This window comes from Squalius cephalus (genome assembly GCF_949319135.1).
Source record: "Squalius cephalus genome assembly, chromosome: 12".
NCBI lineage: Eukaryota > Metazoa > Chordata > Actinopteri > Cypriniformes > Leuciscidae > Squalius > Squalius cephalus.
In genome coordinates, this window is record NC_137133.1 from 6823814 (window position 1) to 6840683 (window position 16870).

General features: G+C 37.1%; 1 protein-coding gene across 8 annotated transcripts in view; it reads left to right on the top strand.

Annotated features, from left to right (window-relative positions):
- rgs6 (regulator of G protein signaling 6) overlaps nucleotides 1-16870 on the top strand; it is a 73359-nt gene that overhangs the window by 49094 nt on the left and 7395 nt on the right. For all 8 annotated transcript variants that reach the window (XM_079887663.1, XM_079887661.1, XM_079887660.1 and 5 more), the window contains 11 exons: nucleotides 4731-4827; nucleotides 6275-6325; nucleotides 6440-6546; nucleotides 8846-8897; nucleotides 9371-9435; nucleotides 10464-10540; nucleotides 11245-11326; nucleotides 13725-13799; nucleotides 13882-13980; nucleotides 14089-14150; nucleotides 16040-16150. In XM_079887663.1, coding sequence (XP_079743789.1) covers nucleotides 4731-4827; nucleotides 6275-6325; nucleotides 6440-6546; nucleotides 8846-8897; nucleotides 9371-9435; nucleotides 10464-10540; nucleotides 11245-11326; nucleotides 13725-13799; nucleotides 13882-13980; nucleotides 14089-14150; nucleotides 16040-16150 — 878 coding nt within the window. The remainder of the gene's footprint in view (nucleotides 1-4730; nucleotides 4828-6274; nucleotides 6326-6439; nucleotides 6547-8845; nucleotides 8898-9370; nucleotides 9436-10463; nucleotides 10541-11244; nucleotides 11327-13724; nucleotides 13800-13881; nucleotides 13981-14088; nucleotides 14151-16039; nucleotides 16151-16870) is intronic.

The following is a 16870-nucleotide window of genomic DNA, read 5'->3' on the forward strand; positions in this document are numbered from 1 at the left end:
GGGGACTGAAATGCTATATGTCGTAAAAAGCATGGCTTAAGGAAATATATTTTTCAATTATATCATGGTCTGTCTGAATACTTGATTCTGATTGGCTGAACGGTGTGCTATAAAACCGTTTAAAGCACACGTAGGTCCAAGTCAGTTTAATCACCATTCTATATTAATGCACTGCTTTCATTGAAGTGCGCACACACACATACTGTAACGATCACCAGTGAGAGTGCCCGGGATTACCATTAGAGGGCACTCCAACCCGGACAATCACCACACATCCACAGACTCCATTCCACATAATCCTTTGCCCAGACCATCATCCATTATCACATTCACCTGTGTCTCATTACCTTGTTTAGCTCACCCCATATAAGCCTGTTTTTTTTTTTTTCATTCATTCCTTGCGAAGTCTTGTTTAGTGTATGTACTGCAATTCTGAGCGTGTTTATCCTGTTTCTCCCGTTTCCTCGTTATCTTGATTCTCTGCCTGTTCCCTCGGATTTCTCTCTTTGCCTCAGCCCTTATCTGTTATTGTTTGGATTGCTTGTTTGTGTATGACCATTGCCTGGATTTGGATTACATCTTTGGATTATCCTCTGTTCAATTAATACTGCATTTAAATCCTCAACCTTTGTGTCTCAGAGCAGTATGTAACGCGACACATACATCACTCACGTAAAGAGATCAGAGATTGTGCTGCGCACCCTCAGAAGTACTGAAACTTGTTACCGCTGCCCTGTGACATTTATTAATAAATTAAATTTGCTACTGAATCACTACATTATATTGCTTATTAAGAAGGTTGTAACGTCGCTGTTTTTAAAGTAATTAAACTCACAGCTTCATTGTAGAGAGACACTGCACAGACAGGTAATTCTCACACCTCCCTCTCTCTCTCTCTCCCTCTCTCTCTCTCTCTCTCTCTCTCTCTCTCTCTCTCTCTCTTTCTTGTTAGGCTAATTCATTCAAATAAATGTAATAATTCAATCAAATAAATGTTACTTTACTGCACTACTCTGTCTTGATTTAAAGCGAAGAGAATGCTAGATCTAAGGAGAGATAACTTAAGAAAATAACCATCATTTTAAACCTTACAGTAAAATGTAGCTCTGCAAATGTCAATGACGTCTTTAACTTGTCATTGCTGACAAATTACCATGGTATAAATGGGATATTAATTCACGGCTAGCTGCGCATTAAACGATTTGAATGTACTCTGTGTTGGGCGACTCTTTGCCTCTACGTCATGCATTAAAATTGTTTAATGCACTGCAATTGTGGATTATCCATTACATTATTATTTTTAAACTTTTGAATCCAATCTTAAAATAAATTTGGTCAATATACACTGAAGAAGTCTCTTATGCTCACTAAGGCTGCATTTATTTGATCAAAAATATAGTAAAAACAGTAATACGGTGAAATACAGTAATTACTTGTGAAAATAACTTTTCTATTTGAATGTTTTAAAATTTATTTTATTCCTGTGATGGTAAAGCTGAATTTTCAGCATCATTACATACAGTCTTCAGTGTCTTCAGATCCTTCAGAAATCATTCTAATATGTTAATTTGCATATGTTAAAAACATTGAAAACAGTGCTGCTTAATATTTTTTTGAGGATTTTATGATTTAAATTTTTTTTCAGGATTCTTTGATGAGTAGAAAGTTCAAAAGAACAGTATTTATTTGAAATTGATTTTTTTGCAACAATGTACAATTCTCTATTGTCACTTTTGATCAATTTAATGCATACTTGCAACCCCAACCTTTTGAATGGTAGTGTAAATATATTTAAATTGAAAATATATAAAAATGACTGAAAATGCATGATGCAATATAAGTAACTATATGTAAATATATTAAAAAATGTCTATTAGCGATATATTCTTTAGCCATACATATGGCAAGGCTTTTCATTAGAATGTGCAGTAACTGAACACCTTATTTGCTCTCCCAGTTGAGCTACAAGAAGTTTGTATTTCCTTGTCTGATATGTTATGTTATTATGAAATGAAAAATCCAAAAAGTTTTTTCTTTCATGTGAACTTGTGAAGTAATGTGCCAGGGCTTGTGATTTTTCTTTGGAAAATGTTTACTGGCACTTCCTGAACTGGAGGCTGCTTCAAGCAAGAATGCTAATTGCAACATTTAACACACGCTGCGGTGGCCTCTGAGGGGGACAGTACTGTGATAACCTAATAAGAACTCGGCACAGTGTTTTGACAGAATATGACATATGTAAGTGCTTTTTGGGATGTACCAACACAAGGGCCCATCCTAAAAAGAGCTCTCTAGTGAGTGCTGCTGATTGTACTGAAATAGAATGACAACCCAGCATGAGGCCGGGTGAAGAGCGTCTTTCAGAGAGATAAGGCATGGCATCCGTTAAGTTCATTTAATGGCACTCACTCTCATTAAGGAAGGATACACAGCTTCGTCATGATGACTAGTGCGAATTTGCTCAAAAGCAGTCTCTTTTTATTTGGGATGATTTTGCTGGCCTCCATAACATACCATGTATCCTACTTTAAACAACAGGGGTGATTTGGCAATCAAAAAATGTTTTGTTAGAATAAATATTAGATGAATAAAGAGCGTGTTTTTACATTCCACATTAAACATGCTCTAGACGAACATGTTTGACCATTGCACTTGCGTCTTTTGCAGTTTCATGCATGAAATGTCATTCAAAGCTGAATTTTCAGAAGCCGTTACTCCAGTCTTCAGTGTCACATGATCCTTCAGAAATCATTCTAATACAAAAAAAGTGGCCCTCAAATTAAATAAAGCTCAACTTAAAAAAACAAAAACATATCCTTGATCTTTTCTGTATAGTCCACTGCCTTGCGTCTTTTAATGTTCTGTGTGAATGGCCCCTAAAAGTAGAAGCTGGGGCCCGGGGCCCTAGTGGTCAAATCACACTGTATACAGGGCCAGGGGACCCTAATGGTCATCTGGTCCATTATCCAGCCCTACTTTTGCTTATTTAAACTTTGAATATTGAGAAATTTGTGAGGCTGTTGGATAGAAGCCATTTTGCCCTCTAAACACCATGTAGCATTTTATCTGTATTGATTTGAGTGTTAAACAGATCACTCTGCTTTTGGCTTCCTTTTTTGCCGCTGGGTTTAGAGGTGGACTGCCTGTTGTCCATCTTGACTCTACAGCCAGGATCTCTTATGGGACTCAGGCCAACACTCATCGACCCGTTTAGAATAGTTTGCACCATAGATTCATGTTTTAGCCACTTGATAGAGAGCATTAAACGAAGTGAAGTGCTTTTTATGGGTAGAGAGGGGAAATTAGTCTCATGTGGTAATGGATGGAATGACTAGAGTGTTTTTTTGGAAAATGAGGGCGAGTCCTCATGTAGCACAGCTGTATGTTTTGTTTGGCATGGCTGATGATGTACGCACCCTCTCTTTATACTTGAAGTGAAGTGGCCTTGCTTTATTTTAGTCGTGTTGTCGTGGGCTCACGGGGGTCGGGGCTGGCTTTGATTGTTTAAATATAGCTACTGTATGCATTAAAAGCAACTGGGATCTTGCCTCCTACACGACACGTGCAATAAAAAAGGGTTGAGCACCACAGAACAGTGATGCCAACATGCAATATCCAAGCAGAGAACGGCGAACGCTACCTAATCTCATTACGCTCCCTCTCTCCTGCAAAACTATTAGCTGTTTTCATCAGTGCCGGGATTATTTATAGACTGTAGGTGCAAGCTTGTGTATTTGAAAGGCCTCTGCTTAGACGCCTGCGTATCCAGAGAGGAATGAGAACAGATGTTCCCATCACAAGAGAAGGGATCATTTCTGTGGCTTTACAAGATTTGGGGAATAAAAACAGAATAAATACATTTGGCCCATGCTTTGTGTGCATTAGGTACTTGATGCATTTAGTATTGTTAGCAGTAGATGTAGGTGTTTGTATTTACACCTGTTATGATTGACAGTTTAGAATGTGATACTACACATTCCTTGGAGAAAAAAAAGAAAAAAAAAGTGTAAAATTACCAGATCAAACCTAATGGCGGACTGAAATAAAATGAAACACTGTGCAAACACTGTGTGATTTCTGGTTTACTACATTGAGTATTTCCTTTAATAACAGCCTTGAATTACACTACCAGCGTATTACAATTAAAAGAACTGTTTTAATATATATTTTTTATATTCATTTTATCATTCCTGTGATGCCAAAGCTGAATTTTCAGCAGCCATTACTCCAGTCTTCAATGTCACATTACATTTTAAAATCTATTTAAATAGAAAACACTTTTAAATTGTAATAATAATTCACAATATTACTGATTTTACTGCATTTCGATCAAGTAAAAGCAGTCTTGGTGTGCATAAAAGACTTCTTTCAAAAACATAAAAAATCGGAATTAATCCAATCTGTTGACTGGTAGTGTATTCAATGGTTATCAGGAGTGCGCTATTGAAAAATAACACAAATTAATGGTGTTGATAAATAGATCCACAAAGCATTGTGTTTGTATTTTCTACTGAAATGAACATGATATATGCAGCAAAAAATAGACTCTGGTGTGGAGAATCTTCTTGTGGCTACGCTTCTCATGTGCTGCTCCTGCTTTTGTGGGCTGTGTTAAATCCAGTCAATATGGGCACTGAAATAAAAGTGAAGCAGATTTAGACTGTGGCTACAGTATGAGATGTGAGTCAGCCAAACTTACTAGACACACTCTTTCTTCTCTCGTCTTGTAGATTGAGGACATCATCACACGCCTCCAAGATGAAACCGAAGGTGTGCCAGTCAGAACGGTCAAGAGCTTCCTGTCCAAGATTCCCAGCGTTGTTACAGGTATACTGGCAAGAATATGGGTGGAACAGTTTGTGTGTAAACTGGTGTGTTATTTGATAGATTTTGATGGTGACGGGCCTTCAGTATGTGGGTTTTTCAATGGTCATTGCTATCATAAAGTGTTTGTGAGAAAATGCAATACAGTTTAATTGTAGCAATTGAGGTGTACAAATTTTTGAAAAATTTCTAATCAATATTTTCTACAAATATAGTCAATATATGAGGGCTAATGTGGAGACAGCTAATATTGATTTTAAGTTATTTCATTAGCTTACTGTACTTGCTTTAGTTCACCCAAAAATGAAAGTGGTAGTTGCATAGGCTATCAATGGAGCTCTCAGATTTCATTAAAAATAATTTCATTCATTCATTTGTGTTCCGAAGATGAACGAAAGTTTTACAGGTTGGGAACGACATGAGGGTGAACAATTAATGACACAAGACAGGATTTTCATTTTCGGGTGAACAAACCCTTTAAAGTGTAGAAAACAAGATGAACACGGCAACAATATGTATTTATTTATTAATTAGGCTAAATTAATTTAGGAAGTATATGAAATCCATGGCTAGTTAGCTAACATTTGGCCTTCTCATCCAGCTCTTTGTGTCTTTTTTCAGCCTTTTGTTTTTTATTTTCTATTTTAACTGGGGACTTCTTGCTATCAGAATTATTATTAGCAGTCAGGCATGATTATGTTATTCTGTAAGCGAAAGTTTGATAATAGGTTCACAGTAGTCTTCCTCTGATGTGAATGTACATTATTTAAATATTTATTTCAAAAGTATTATTCATTTCAGTTGGGTTAAAACTTTTTAATGAGGAAAAAGTTACTGAGTGTACCTTTTTAAAATAGCAATTTTTGCAAAGCAAAGTTAATGATGCTTTTTAAAAATATGTTTTAAAAGAATGTAAATCACTGTCAGTGCTGATACATATGTACACAAGGTTGTGCTGAGTTTCTGTTTGCCAAGGCATTTCACAGATCAGAGGGTAAATTCGGTGACCGATCCGGAGCCACACGCCCCTGTGGTCTCCACTAACCACTAACCATCCAACTAACCACTTTAACTTTCACAGTTTCCTTATGATAATAAATACTGGGAGAGCACAGAGCAGTTTATTGTTCTTATAAGCCCTCAAAGAGAATAAACCTGAAGATACGGCTTGATCTGCTCACATCGCTAAACACAGTTACTACAGTGAGCGGCTCTAAATGGATGCCCGCAGGCCCGGATAACTAATAGCTGATTTGGAACTAAAGCGTTGATGTTGTACATGATTGAGGTTGTGCTCATGTAGATTTAGCTTGACTGATCTGACACGCACTGAATTATAATCCACAGTGGTGATTTTGTCTTGATATCAATGCTTTGAGAAGTGAATGTAATGTATGCATAAATTTGCATGTGAAAATAAGGTGATATGTTTCCCCTTTTTAAACTTCAGGTTCAGACATTGTTCAGTGGATGATGAAGAACCTCAACATAGATGATCCCGGTAGGTCCTGACTCCTGATCTGAAGAAAGATACACATCTTATTGATGACTGCATGCAATAAGTAGCTTATGAAAGTATTTAGTGAGAGTAAATCTCTCATTTCTGTATTGACAGTGGAGGCCATACACATCGGCAGTCTGATTGCTGCCCAAGGCTACATATTCCCCATCTCTGATCATGTTCTCACCCTCAAGGATGATGGGACATTTTACCGCTTTCAGGTGAGCTTATCTATCTATCCACCATCAACCAAATAAGAATCACGTGGATTGTATCCTGGCAGCTGTGGTTTCCAGGATGTGATCTTGTTTCACTTAAGCACTGCTGAGATTCTGAATCTACTGTGTGAAAAACACTATGAAGAAGCTCCACTGACCTTTACACCTGCTGAACAAATAGGATTGTGTTTGATCTGTGCAGCTGCCTTATGAAGCTCTTCATTATTGACAGCATAGGTCAGGCAAGTACGCTAATGAGATTTATTTAACACATCGTATACGTATAGAGGTTTGGATCAGTACTATTTTTTAAAAAAGCATTTCATATTTTTACTCACCAAGGACACATTAAATGGATCAAAAGTGACATTTACTGTATAATGCTATAAAAGATTTCTATTAAACTTTCTATTCATCACAAATCCTGGAAAAAAAATTACGGGCCCCTTAGCCTTTCATTCACACAGAACAATAAAAATGCAAGACGCAAGAGGTGTCTAGAGACATGTTTTTAAAAAGTTGACCTTCTTTTAAATTTTGTTTTGTTGAAACTGTTTTCAACATTGATAATAACAAGAAACGTTTCTTGAGCAATAGTAGAATGATTTCTGAAGGATCATGTGACACTGAAGACTGGAGTAATGATGCTGAAAATTCAACTTTGCCATCACAGGAATAAATAACATAATATTAAATATATTAAAATGGAAAACTTATTTTAAATTGTAATCATTTTGACAGAATAGTACTGCTTTTTACTGTATAAGTGCAGCCTACTGTTCAAAAGTTTGTGGTCTGTATGTTAATTGTCTGTTGCTGGAGATCTAAGCTGTTAAATAATATTTCATCTCACTGTGTCCTCCAGAAATGGGTACATATTTATCTGGTAAAGGCTGATTCTTCATTTTTCAGTGATTTGAATGATTAGTGAGGAGATGGCCAAGGGCACGTTTTCCTCTGTGCCTTTTTTGCTCACATAACTCAGACGTTTTACAGGAGTAACACTGTAGTCTTTTGACTGCCAAAAATATTTATAAAACCCGGAGAAAGTTATCCATTAGCATTTCCATTCATCTGAATGGCAGTAGCTGGAGTACGTTATTTGAAATCTGCCATCTTTACTCACAGCCACACATTCATTTTCTTTTTTACCAATCACCTGAGCTGTGATTATCATGCGATTAATCTTTAAAAGAGCTCTCGACAAAAAACTGATGTTTAGAAGAAAACCGTTACTGCTCAACATCAACAATACACAAAGTACAAAAGTATCCATGTTTTAAATAAACTTATTCAATTCAACCCCTCAAAATCCAAAACTAAGTTTTCGAGGAAAAGCTAAATTCTCAGATAATGACATTAGGCTATCTTTCCAATAAGCATGATACAGTATCAATAAGCCAATTAATGAATTTGAGTTTCTTTTGTACATTCATTAATCACTCAGCGTTTCTCTGGAGTTTGGCTCATCAGATCATTGCTTGACGATAATGATCTCCATGCACCATCATTAGTTTTTTGCCACCTGTAGTCTTTTAGACTGGCTCCACGAAGGCAAGAGAGTTATTCAGTTGATAGAAATGTTGTTGATGGCTTTCATAAAATGAATATCTTCATATAATATCTGCGCAAAGCAGAATCATCATTTCAGTTTCAACTTTGGCTAGTAAGCAGGTACAGTAGCAGACAAGAAATTCTTAGTTCTTAAGTAAATCAGTGAAGTAGTAACTGACAATCCTTGAGTAATCGCTTCATCTGAATATTCAGATATGTTTTAGATCAGCGGTTCTTAACCTTTTTGACTCGAAGGCCCCTCACTTTCCAACATAATTATTCAAAGACCTCCATACTGACCTCTGCTATTCAAAATAGTTTTTATTAACAGAAACAGCAGAAGTTGCTATATTAAGCTAATTAACCAGGAATCATTTTGTGAGAATATTCAAGATTCCAGATTCAGAATATTCACAACATTTGAGATTCTCTGTATGTACTTCAAATAAAAAGATCAGTTATTGAGGTAAAAAAAAAAAAGTTTTGTTTTATGAGATATTACAATTATTTACATTATGAAAGAGGGATATTCATCTTGAGATTTGCTAAAGATTACATTTAATGTTTTAAAATTATCAGTGCTTTAAAAGATTAACTTAAAGTGAGCATTAGATGAAAATATTTGAGAAATGAGAAGCATGGTTTAATGTATTTTTGATAGAATAAGTTCAAGCTCATACTCAAGAATTCTGCCTACTAAATTGTGAATAAAGACCCGAGAGTAATCATCTCTTTTTCTCTCACCCAGGCTCCATACTTTTGGCCCTCTAATTGCTGGGAACCAGAGAACACAGACTACGGTAAGAGGGAACCTGCTGGACAGACTCCCAATGACGTAAGAGCACACCAAGCCTTACTGTACATGTTATTCAGAGAGCTAATATAACTCATAACACTGAACACCCCGTCCTCAGCCCACAGTCTGCTTTCCCAGGATTATTACAGCCCTGTGGAACAGTGAGGGTGAACTGCAGAGCACTTCTGTGTGTGTGTGTGTGTGTGGATCAGTAGGTGTATGAGAATGAGTTGACTGACTGTGGGCAGATGTTTACCGATGGTCAATGGTGACTCATTCACAGTTCGTACTGTCTGTAAACTGGCCAAGCAGAGATGATAGATGCAGAGAAAGCACAAAATCCAATCAAGGTCTTATGCAGGATGTGTTTGTAGGGGTGGGATTATACATGACGGTTGAAAAGGCCAAATCTCTCATGACCTCTTGTCTGTTTTTCTCTCTCTCTCCCTCTCTTTCTCTCTCTATTGCCTGTCACAGCCATCTATCTGTGCAAGCGGACCATGCAGAACAAGACCCGGCTGGAGCTGGCGGACTATGAGGCGGTAAGTGACCCACTGCGATGACAGCCGACAGAGAAAAAGGAAGCAGTGTGTTTTACCAGCATAGAAGCATTTCAGTTTGTGGTTATTGGCAGATACGTCGAGTTGCTTTAGACCTGAACGCACCGATTGTGAGCCCTTGTCGTTGAGCATTAAACTTGAAGTGTGTCATTTTTTTCAGTGATACTTTCTCCTCCATAGCTTAATGTACTGAGATAGCGATACGTACGCCATTTGTAGATTGTTTTTGAGACGATATGCTGAGCCATAAATGCATTACTTGAAGTGACACATATCCTGAGCTGTGATGTCAAAGTCAGTTTGAGCTCAGTAAGATGGTAAGATATTTTTTTTTAAAGAAATAAATACTTTTATTCAGCAAGGATGCATTAAATTGATAAAAAGTGACGGTAAATACATTTATAATGGTACAAAAGCTTTCTATTTCAGATAAATGCTGTTCTTTTGAACTTTCTATTCATCAAAATGATCCTGGAAAAAAAATTCGACATTGTTTTCAAATCATCATATTAGACTGATTTCTGCAGACTAAAGTAATGAAGCTTTGCATCACAGGAATAAATTACATTTTAAAATATATTCAAATAGAAAACAGTCATTTTAAATGTTAATAATATTTCACAATATTACTGTTTTTACTGTATTTTAGATCAAATAAATGCAGCCATGGTTAGCATAAGAAGCTAAGAAGACTTTTGAACAGTATAGTGTGTACTATTATTTATATGTATTTATTATGTACAGGTATGTATGTGAATTATCTGTATGCATATGCTGAATTCGGAATAGTATACTTGTTTTTACTACTTATGCCATTATTTTTCAAATATATTAAGAATTAGTAAGAGTCGAGGAAAGTATGCTACTCTGCTTTTCCGAATTCAGCCTTAAAAACCTGGATGGCTTACTACATTTGGCAATGTGAAATAATTTAAGTTGACTTCCCATTTTTGATGGATGAAGTTTGAAGCTCTTTCTCTCGCTTGTTTATCTCGGTCTCTTTCATTCAGGAGAATCTAGCAAGACTACAGAGGGCTTTTGCCAGGAAGTGGGAGTTCATCTTCATGCAGGCTGAGGCACAGGTCAAGTAAGTGCTGTTGTCAGGACAACTACGCAAACACTTGCTCTCACTCATACCTGCTCTCTCCTCTGTTGAAGACACATCTACCCTTTGTATTCAGCCCACACACATTCACACAAAGACATACGTACTGTATATACACAAACTCTCATTATGATATAATGTAACAATAATATTGCAGATGTGTAGTTGTTGGGGGCGAGACGTATTAGCATGTGCTTTGATTTGGAGTGGTTCTCATCGATTGAAGCAGTCTCGCACTCTTCAAACATCGGCTGAAGAGCCTCATCTGATGGCCGAGGGCTGCAAACACAAGTCAACCCTGCTGAGATTTTTTGATCATCAGTCTGTGTCTATCATCACACTGTCTGCATTACCCTTTTCTAGACGAATCCCCCAATTTAGTGGAGAGAGAGAACAGGAGAGATGAATGAAAGAGTCTCAGGGCTCAAAACCAGGATCAGTGAGAGATAGAGAGAGTGATGCAGCAAATGTCAGTTACGTAAGAGTGAAGTTGCTGGAATGGATATGAATTAGCTCTGCTCGCAGGCAGGTTGCAACTTTGATGAGCACAAGGGCTTTGCTCTTTGTCTGTTTTAACTTGTGATGCAGAACATGTGTGTGTGTGTGTGTGTGGGGGGATTGGGGATGTTTCCTGCTCTCTGTTTAATATTAATGTCTTGCAGCTTTGTGTTTCTTTGATATTGTAGGATCGACAGGAAAAAAGACAAAACGGAGAGAAAGATTCTGGATAGTCAAGAGAGAGCCTTCTGGGATGTTCACCGTCCTGTGGTGTGTGTGTGAGGGGTAGATCCAGTGTGGGATGGGTTGCTGTGTTTGCATCTTTGTTTGAATTGAATAGATCAAATAGGCACACTGTAAAAATTAAGTACTTGAGACACCATTTGTGGTTCCGCAGATTAGCACTTTGGAAAACCTCAAGGCCCAATTTAAAAGGGCAGTTCTTGCTAAATGGAACACAGAAGTTCCTGCTCAAACTATGTTGACGCTTCCTTTAGTAAATAAAAATGAGGCACTTTGGGGCATTTCAAATACATATTGAAGTTTCTTGAGTACATAAAAGGATATTTGAGGCAACTTGCCAATGTGGCAATCTGCAGAACCCCAAAATAGTGTTTAAAAATCTGCACTGATTCCTTCAGATTTGAGCAAATTAGTGCGTTTTGGTCAAAAACATTTATTTGAAGCTGCAAAAACAATTTTGTGATATCATTTGTAGCACTGTCAGTAGATATTTAGTAAACTTTACAATAATATTCAATTTGTTAACATTTAATGCATTAGTTGTTCTGAACTAAACATTTTACAGCATTTATTATTTAGCGTAATGTGAATTCATAAATATACAAATATACAAAATAAAAATACAATTTAAACATTTTGTTCAATTGTTAAAATGTATTGAAATGAACATTTTAAAAGGATAGTTCACTTAAAAATGAAATTCTGTCATCATTTACTCAATCTGTTTGACTTTCTGTCTTCTGTAGAACACAAAAGAAGATATTTTAAGAAATGTCTCAGTGTTTTTTGTCCATACAATGGAAGTCAATGAACCAAAACCAACATTATTCAAATACACTCACCTAAAGGATTATTAGGAACACCATACTAATACTGTGTTTGACCCCCTTTCGCCTTCAGAACTGCCTTAATTCTACGTGGCATTGATTCAACAAGGTGCTGAAAGCATTCTTTAGAAATGTTGGCCCATATTGATAGGATAGCATCTTGCAGTTGATGAAGATTTGTGGGATGCACATCCAGGGCACGAAGCTCCCGTTCCACCACATCCCAAAGATGCTCTATTGGGTTGAGATCTGGTGACTGTGGGGGCCATTTTAGTACAGTGAACTCACTGTCATGTTCAAGAAACCAATTTGAAATGATTCGAGCTTTGTGACATGGTGCATTATCCTGCTGGAAGTAGCCATCAGAGGATGGGTACATGGTGGTCATAAAGGGATGGACATGGTCAGAAACAATGCTCAGGTAGGCCGTGGCATTTAAACGATGCCCAATTGGCACTAAGGGGCCTAAAGTGTGCCAAGAAAACATCCCCCACACCATTACACCACCACCACCAGCCTGCACAGTGGTAACAAGGCATGATGGATCCATGTTCTCATTCTGTTTATGCCAAATTCTGACTCTACCATCTGAATGTCTCAATAGAAATCGAGACTCATCAGACCAGGCAACATTTTTCCAGTCTTCAACTGTCCAATTTTGGTGAGCTTGTGCAAATTGTAGCCTCTTTTTCCTATTTGTAGTGGAGATGAGTGGTACCCGGTGGGGTCTTCTGCTGTTGTAGCCCATCCGCCTCAAGGTTGTGCGTGTTGTGGCTTCACAAATGCTTTGCTGCATACCTCGGTTGTAACGAGTGGTTATTTCAGTCAAAGTTGCTCTTCTATCAGCTTGAATCAGTCGGCCCATTCTCCTCTGACCTCTAGCATCAACAAGGCATTTTCGCCCACAGGACTGCCGCATACTGGATGTTTTTCCCTTTTCACACCATTCTTTGTAAACCCTAGAAATGGTTGTGCGTGAAAATCCCAGTAACTGAGCAGATTGTGAAATACTCAGACCGGCCCGTCTGGCACCAACAACCATGCCACGCTCAAAATTGCTTAAATCACCTTTCTTTCCCATTCTGACATTCAGTTTGGAGTTCAGGAGATTGTCTTGACCAGGACATCACCCCTAAATGCATTGAAGCAACTGCCATATGATTGGTTGATTAGATAATTGCATTAATGAGAAATTGAACAGGTGTTCCTAATAATCCTTTAGGTGAGTGTATATTCTTTTGTGATTCACTAAACAAATAGTTATACTGCTGGTTCGGAATGACATGAGGCTAAGAAAATGATGGCAGAATTTTTTTTTTGGTGAACTATCCCATAAACCAATTTCAATAAATGTTGTAAAAGTATTTAAAAGTAGTTTATTTTAGCTATTCCATTAACTAATATTAATGAATAGAACCCTGTTCATGAGTGTTTGAGTGTTGACTTTATAGGTAACACATAAAAAAAAACTGAAGGGAAGAAAGAAAACTGTATTTGTAATTATTTGTGTTAATTTGTGTTATTGACGATCATAGTGGGAAATGTGCACATCGTATCAGTTTTTTATAGCTATATTTACATATGATTGTGATTCACAGCCTGGGTGTGTCAACACCACAGAGATGGACATCAGGAAGTGTCGCCGCCTAAAGAATCCTCAAAGAGTGAAAAAGGTGCTGATGCTGTTTTAATGTGTGTACTGTATGTATGAGACAGATGATTGTATTGTAACCCATCTTTGTCTCTGTTTCACAGTCAGTGTATGGGATCGTGGATGACACACAGACTCAGAGTCCTGTACACACACCCTCACAGCAGAGCAGCAAGGACACCAGAGAGGACGTAGAGAAAGAGGTCTGTGCAAAGCATTGTTGTGAATTTGATTCTTGACAGCCTCACAGTGGCTATTAATATTTAACGGATCACTCACATGCTCAAGTGGAGATGCTCTGTCTTTTTCAGATTGTTTTCTTGAACACTCAGTTGGATCGACACTGTATGAAAATGTCCAAAGTCGCTGATACGTAGGTCCTCTTTTTTGTTCTGTCCATGAATTTCAAAGTTTTCTCAGCAAATGTTAATACATGCAATTAATATTAGGTTACTTGAGGAAAAAATATGCTTGTTAGGGATGGGAATCATAAAGCATTAAATGTTTCCAGTTCTGATTCCTCTTAACGATTTTGGTTCCTTAATAGTCCTATTTATTATTTTTAAGTACTTGTAAGTTGTAAGTAAATTCAATGTTATTGCCGAGTAGTGAGATCATTTTGATAATAAATAGCTTTGAAAATACTTTTATGTAAGAATTGTTTTAGAGACAACATTTAAGGCCCGTTCACATCAAGGTATCTAAATGTAAAAGAATAGCAGAGTCCACACCACAACTATAACAATAACGACACAGAGGAACAATAGTGTTCAAATCACTTTCAGAACAATTCTTTTCCAGCTGATGAGCGATAAAAACATTGACAGCCAATCAGAATCCATCCAACTTTAAGGAGCTCGAGCATGTAAAGCGGCAGACGACAAAACTGCAGTGTGCACTTATAATGAACAGACAATATTGTGCATGGGTGTGGAAACTAATAGTTATTATTATAGTTATCTTAATAGCAATCCAGTAACTGGCCTTAACTATTAAACAAAAATAATAAACTAACAAAAATGTTGGAAACATGTTTAATTCTTTCTTATAAAACACTACAGACAAACCCCATGTGTATTACAGGCAGAATGTGTATCTTTAACTACAAGATCCCATACAGTATGAACTTTGTGAGCTGTATGTTTAACATTCAAGCTGTTAATTCAGGAATCAGATTGGTTGTGGATGTTTTTGATTAACTAAACAATAACAGGCAGTTTACACTTTATTTGCATGGTCCACTTTTGAAGTTCTACTAAGTAAAGTATAATGTACATTCAGCCGGTTGTTATTTCAGAATAAACCCCCGACAGGGTGATGAGGTCTTGCATAAGCCTGAAGGGGATTTATTCTGAGATAATAACCAGCTGGATGTACATTATCCTGCTTATTACACGGTTACTTGCCACATAAGCAGCCTAAATAATAAGAGTTGAAATATTTTATTAGATCTTAAAACACAAAGCTTCCGCGGAGAGACCAGTTGCTAGCGCAGCAAGTTCAAACTAGATGGACATTTAAGAGAAACGGTATACAGTCATACCACTTATTACACAGCATTTCGCCACATAGATAATTATGGAGATAAGAGATATTGATTTCAGATTAAACTGTTTTAAAATCGTACCTGTTTGTAACAGTGTAATCCAACAGTGTACAAAATAGTCATGAAAGCAGCTGCGTTTGTATAAAACAAGAGAGAGCGAGTCCACGATACTGGATGGCATAATTAAATAACTGTACATAAAATATTGATTTGACTGAGTTTTAATATTTTATTAGCTTACCAAAATGCAAAACTTCCATGAAGAATAACCATTCATAGCAGGCGTATAGCGCTGCTGACTTCAGTAACCCGGATGAGCCTGTGTTATCTGTTTTCAACGGCGCGATTGACCAATCAGAATCAAGCATTCCACATAGCCGTGTAATAACTACATGTCAACTAACTCTTATTAGAGTAATAGTGGACTGTTAGTAGACTGTTAGGTTCGGGTTAGTAGATTAAGTTGACATTTACTTGCAAAAATACTTATAGTCAGTAGATTGTTTGTTGGGGGACCATCAAAATAAAGTGTTAGCCGATATTAAGCAGACTGTTTATTAATACTCTAATAACTGGTAGCTGACATGTTGTTACAAAGTTACTTATAGTTAGTAGAATGTCTAAACTTGTCCCTCAAATCTGATTGGTTGATTGGAATGTTGTTCCAGTACAATAATATTAAAATATAAACATGATTTCATACCTTTGTCTTGCAGATTGATGAGCTACACTGAGCAGTATCTTGATTATGACCCCTTTGTGGCAGTACCAGAGCCATCTAACCCCTGGATCGGTGATGATGTCACTTTCTGGGAGCTAGAGGCAAGGTCTGAAAACCTAAATATCACATCGCTCTTTTTAGATTTCTCTCTTCTCTAGTCAGGTTTCATTAAATGATAGGAAGAGGATGCAGGAGGTCTTAATTGTTAATTGTCCGCCTTGTAACTTCTGCATTAAATTGATCAATTTTTAGATTTTCATTTCTCTTGTTTTTATGCTGCTTTTTGGTTTTATTTTGAAGTTCTTGTGTGACTGTAATTCTGTGTTACTGTTCCCTACTCCATTGTTGCTCAAACTGGGGTCCATCCTAAAATAACATAAAGGTCTGCTGACAATTCCTGTATTGTAGACAAAAATCTCACTGGAAAAAAAACATGGCAAGTGATATATAAGTCATATATTTCACAACTTGGTTTGAAAATATATAGGGAAAACTGTAGTTGAGAACACAGGACTGTGAAATTGAGAGTGCGGGGAGACTGATTTGATGACTTCATTCGCAGAGCGGGAGTCATGTTTCCATAGTAACACTGACTACCCTGATTGGTGGACCTCTCGTCAGGACTGTGACTAATGTAGTACCTTGTTCTGAATATCTCAAGTAGTTCAAGTCTGCCGAAGTCCTTATGTTGTTTTGAATTACATAAAACACTGCAGGTTCTTCTTCTCTGTTTGCCTGAGCCGTTTACACAGCACCTCAAAGATGCCCTGACAGGAATTAATAAATGCATCCCACACACACGTTTCATTTCTGGGTGTTCACAATG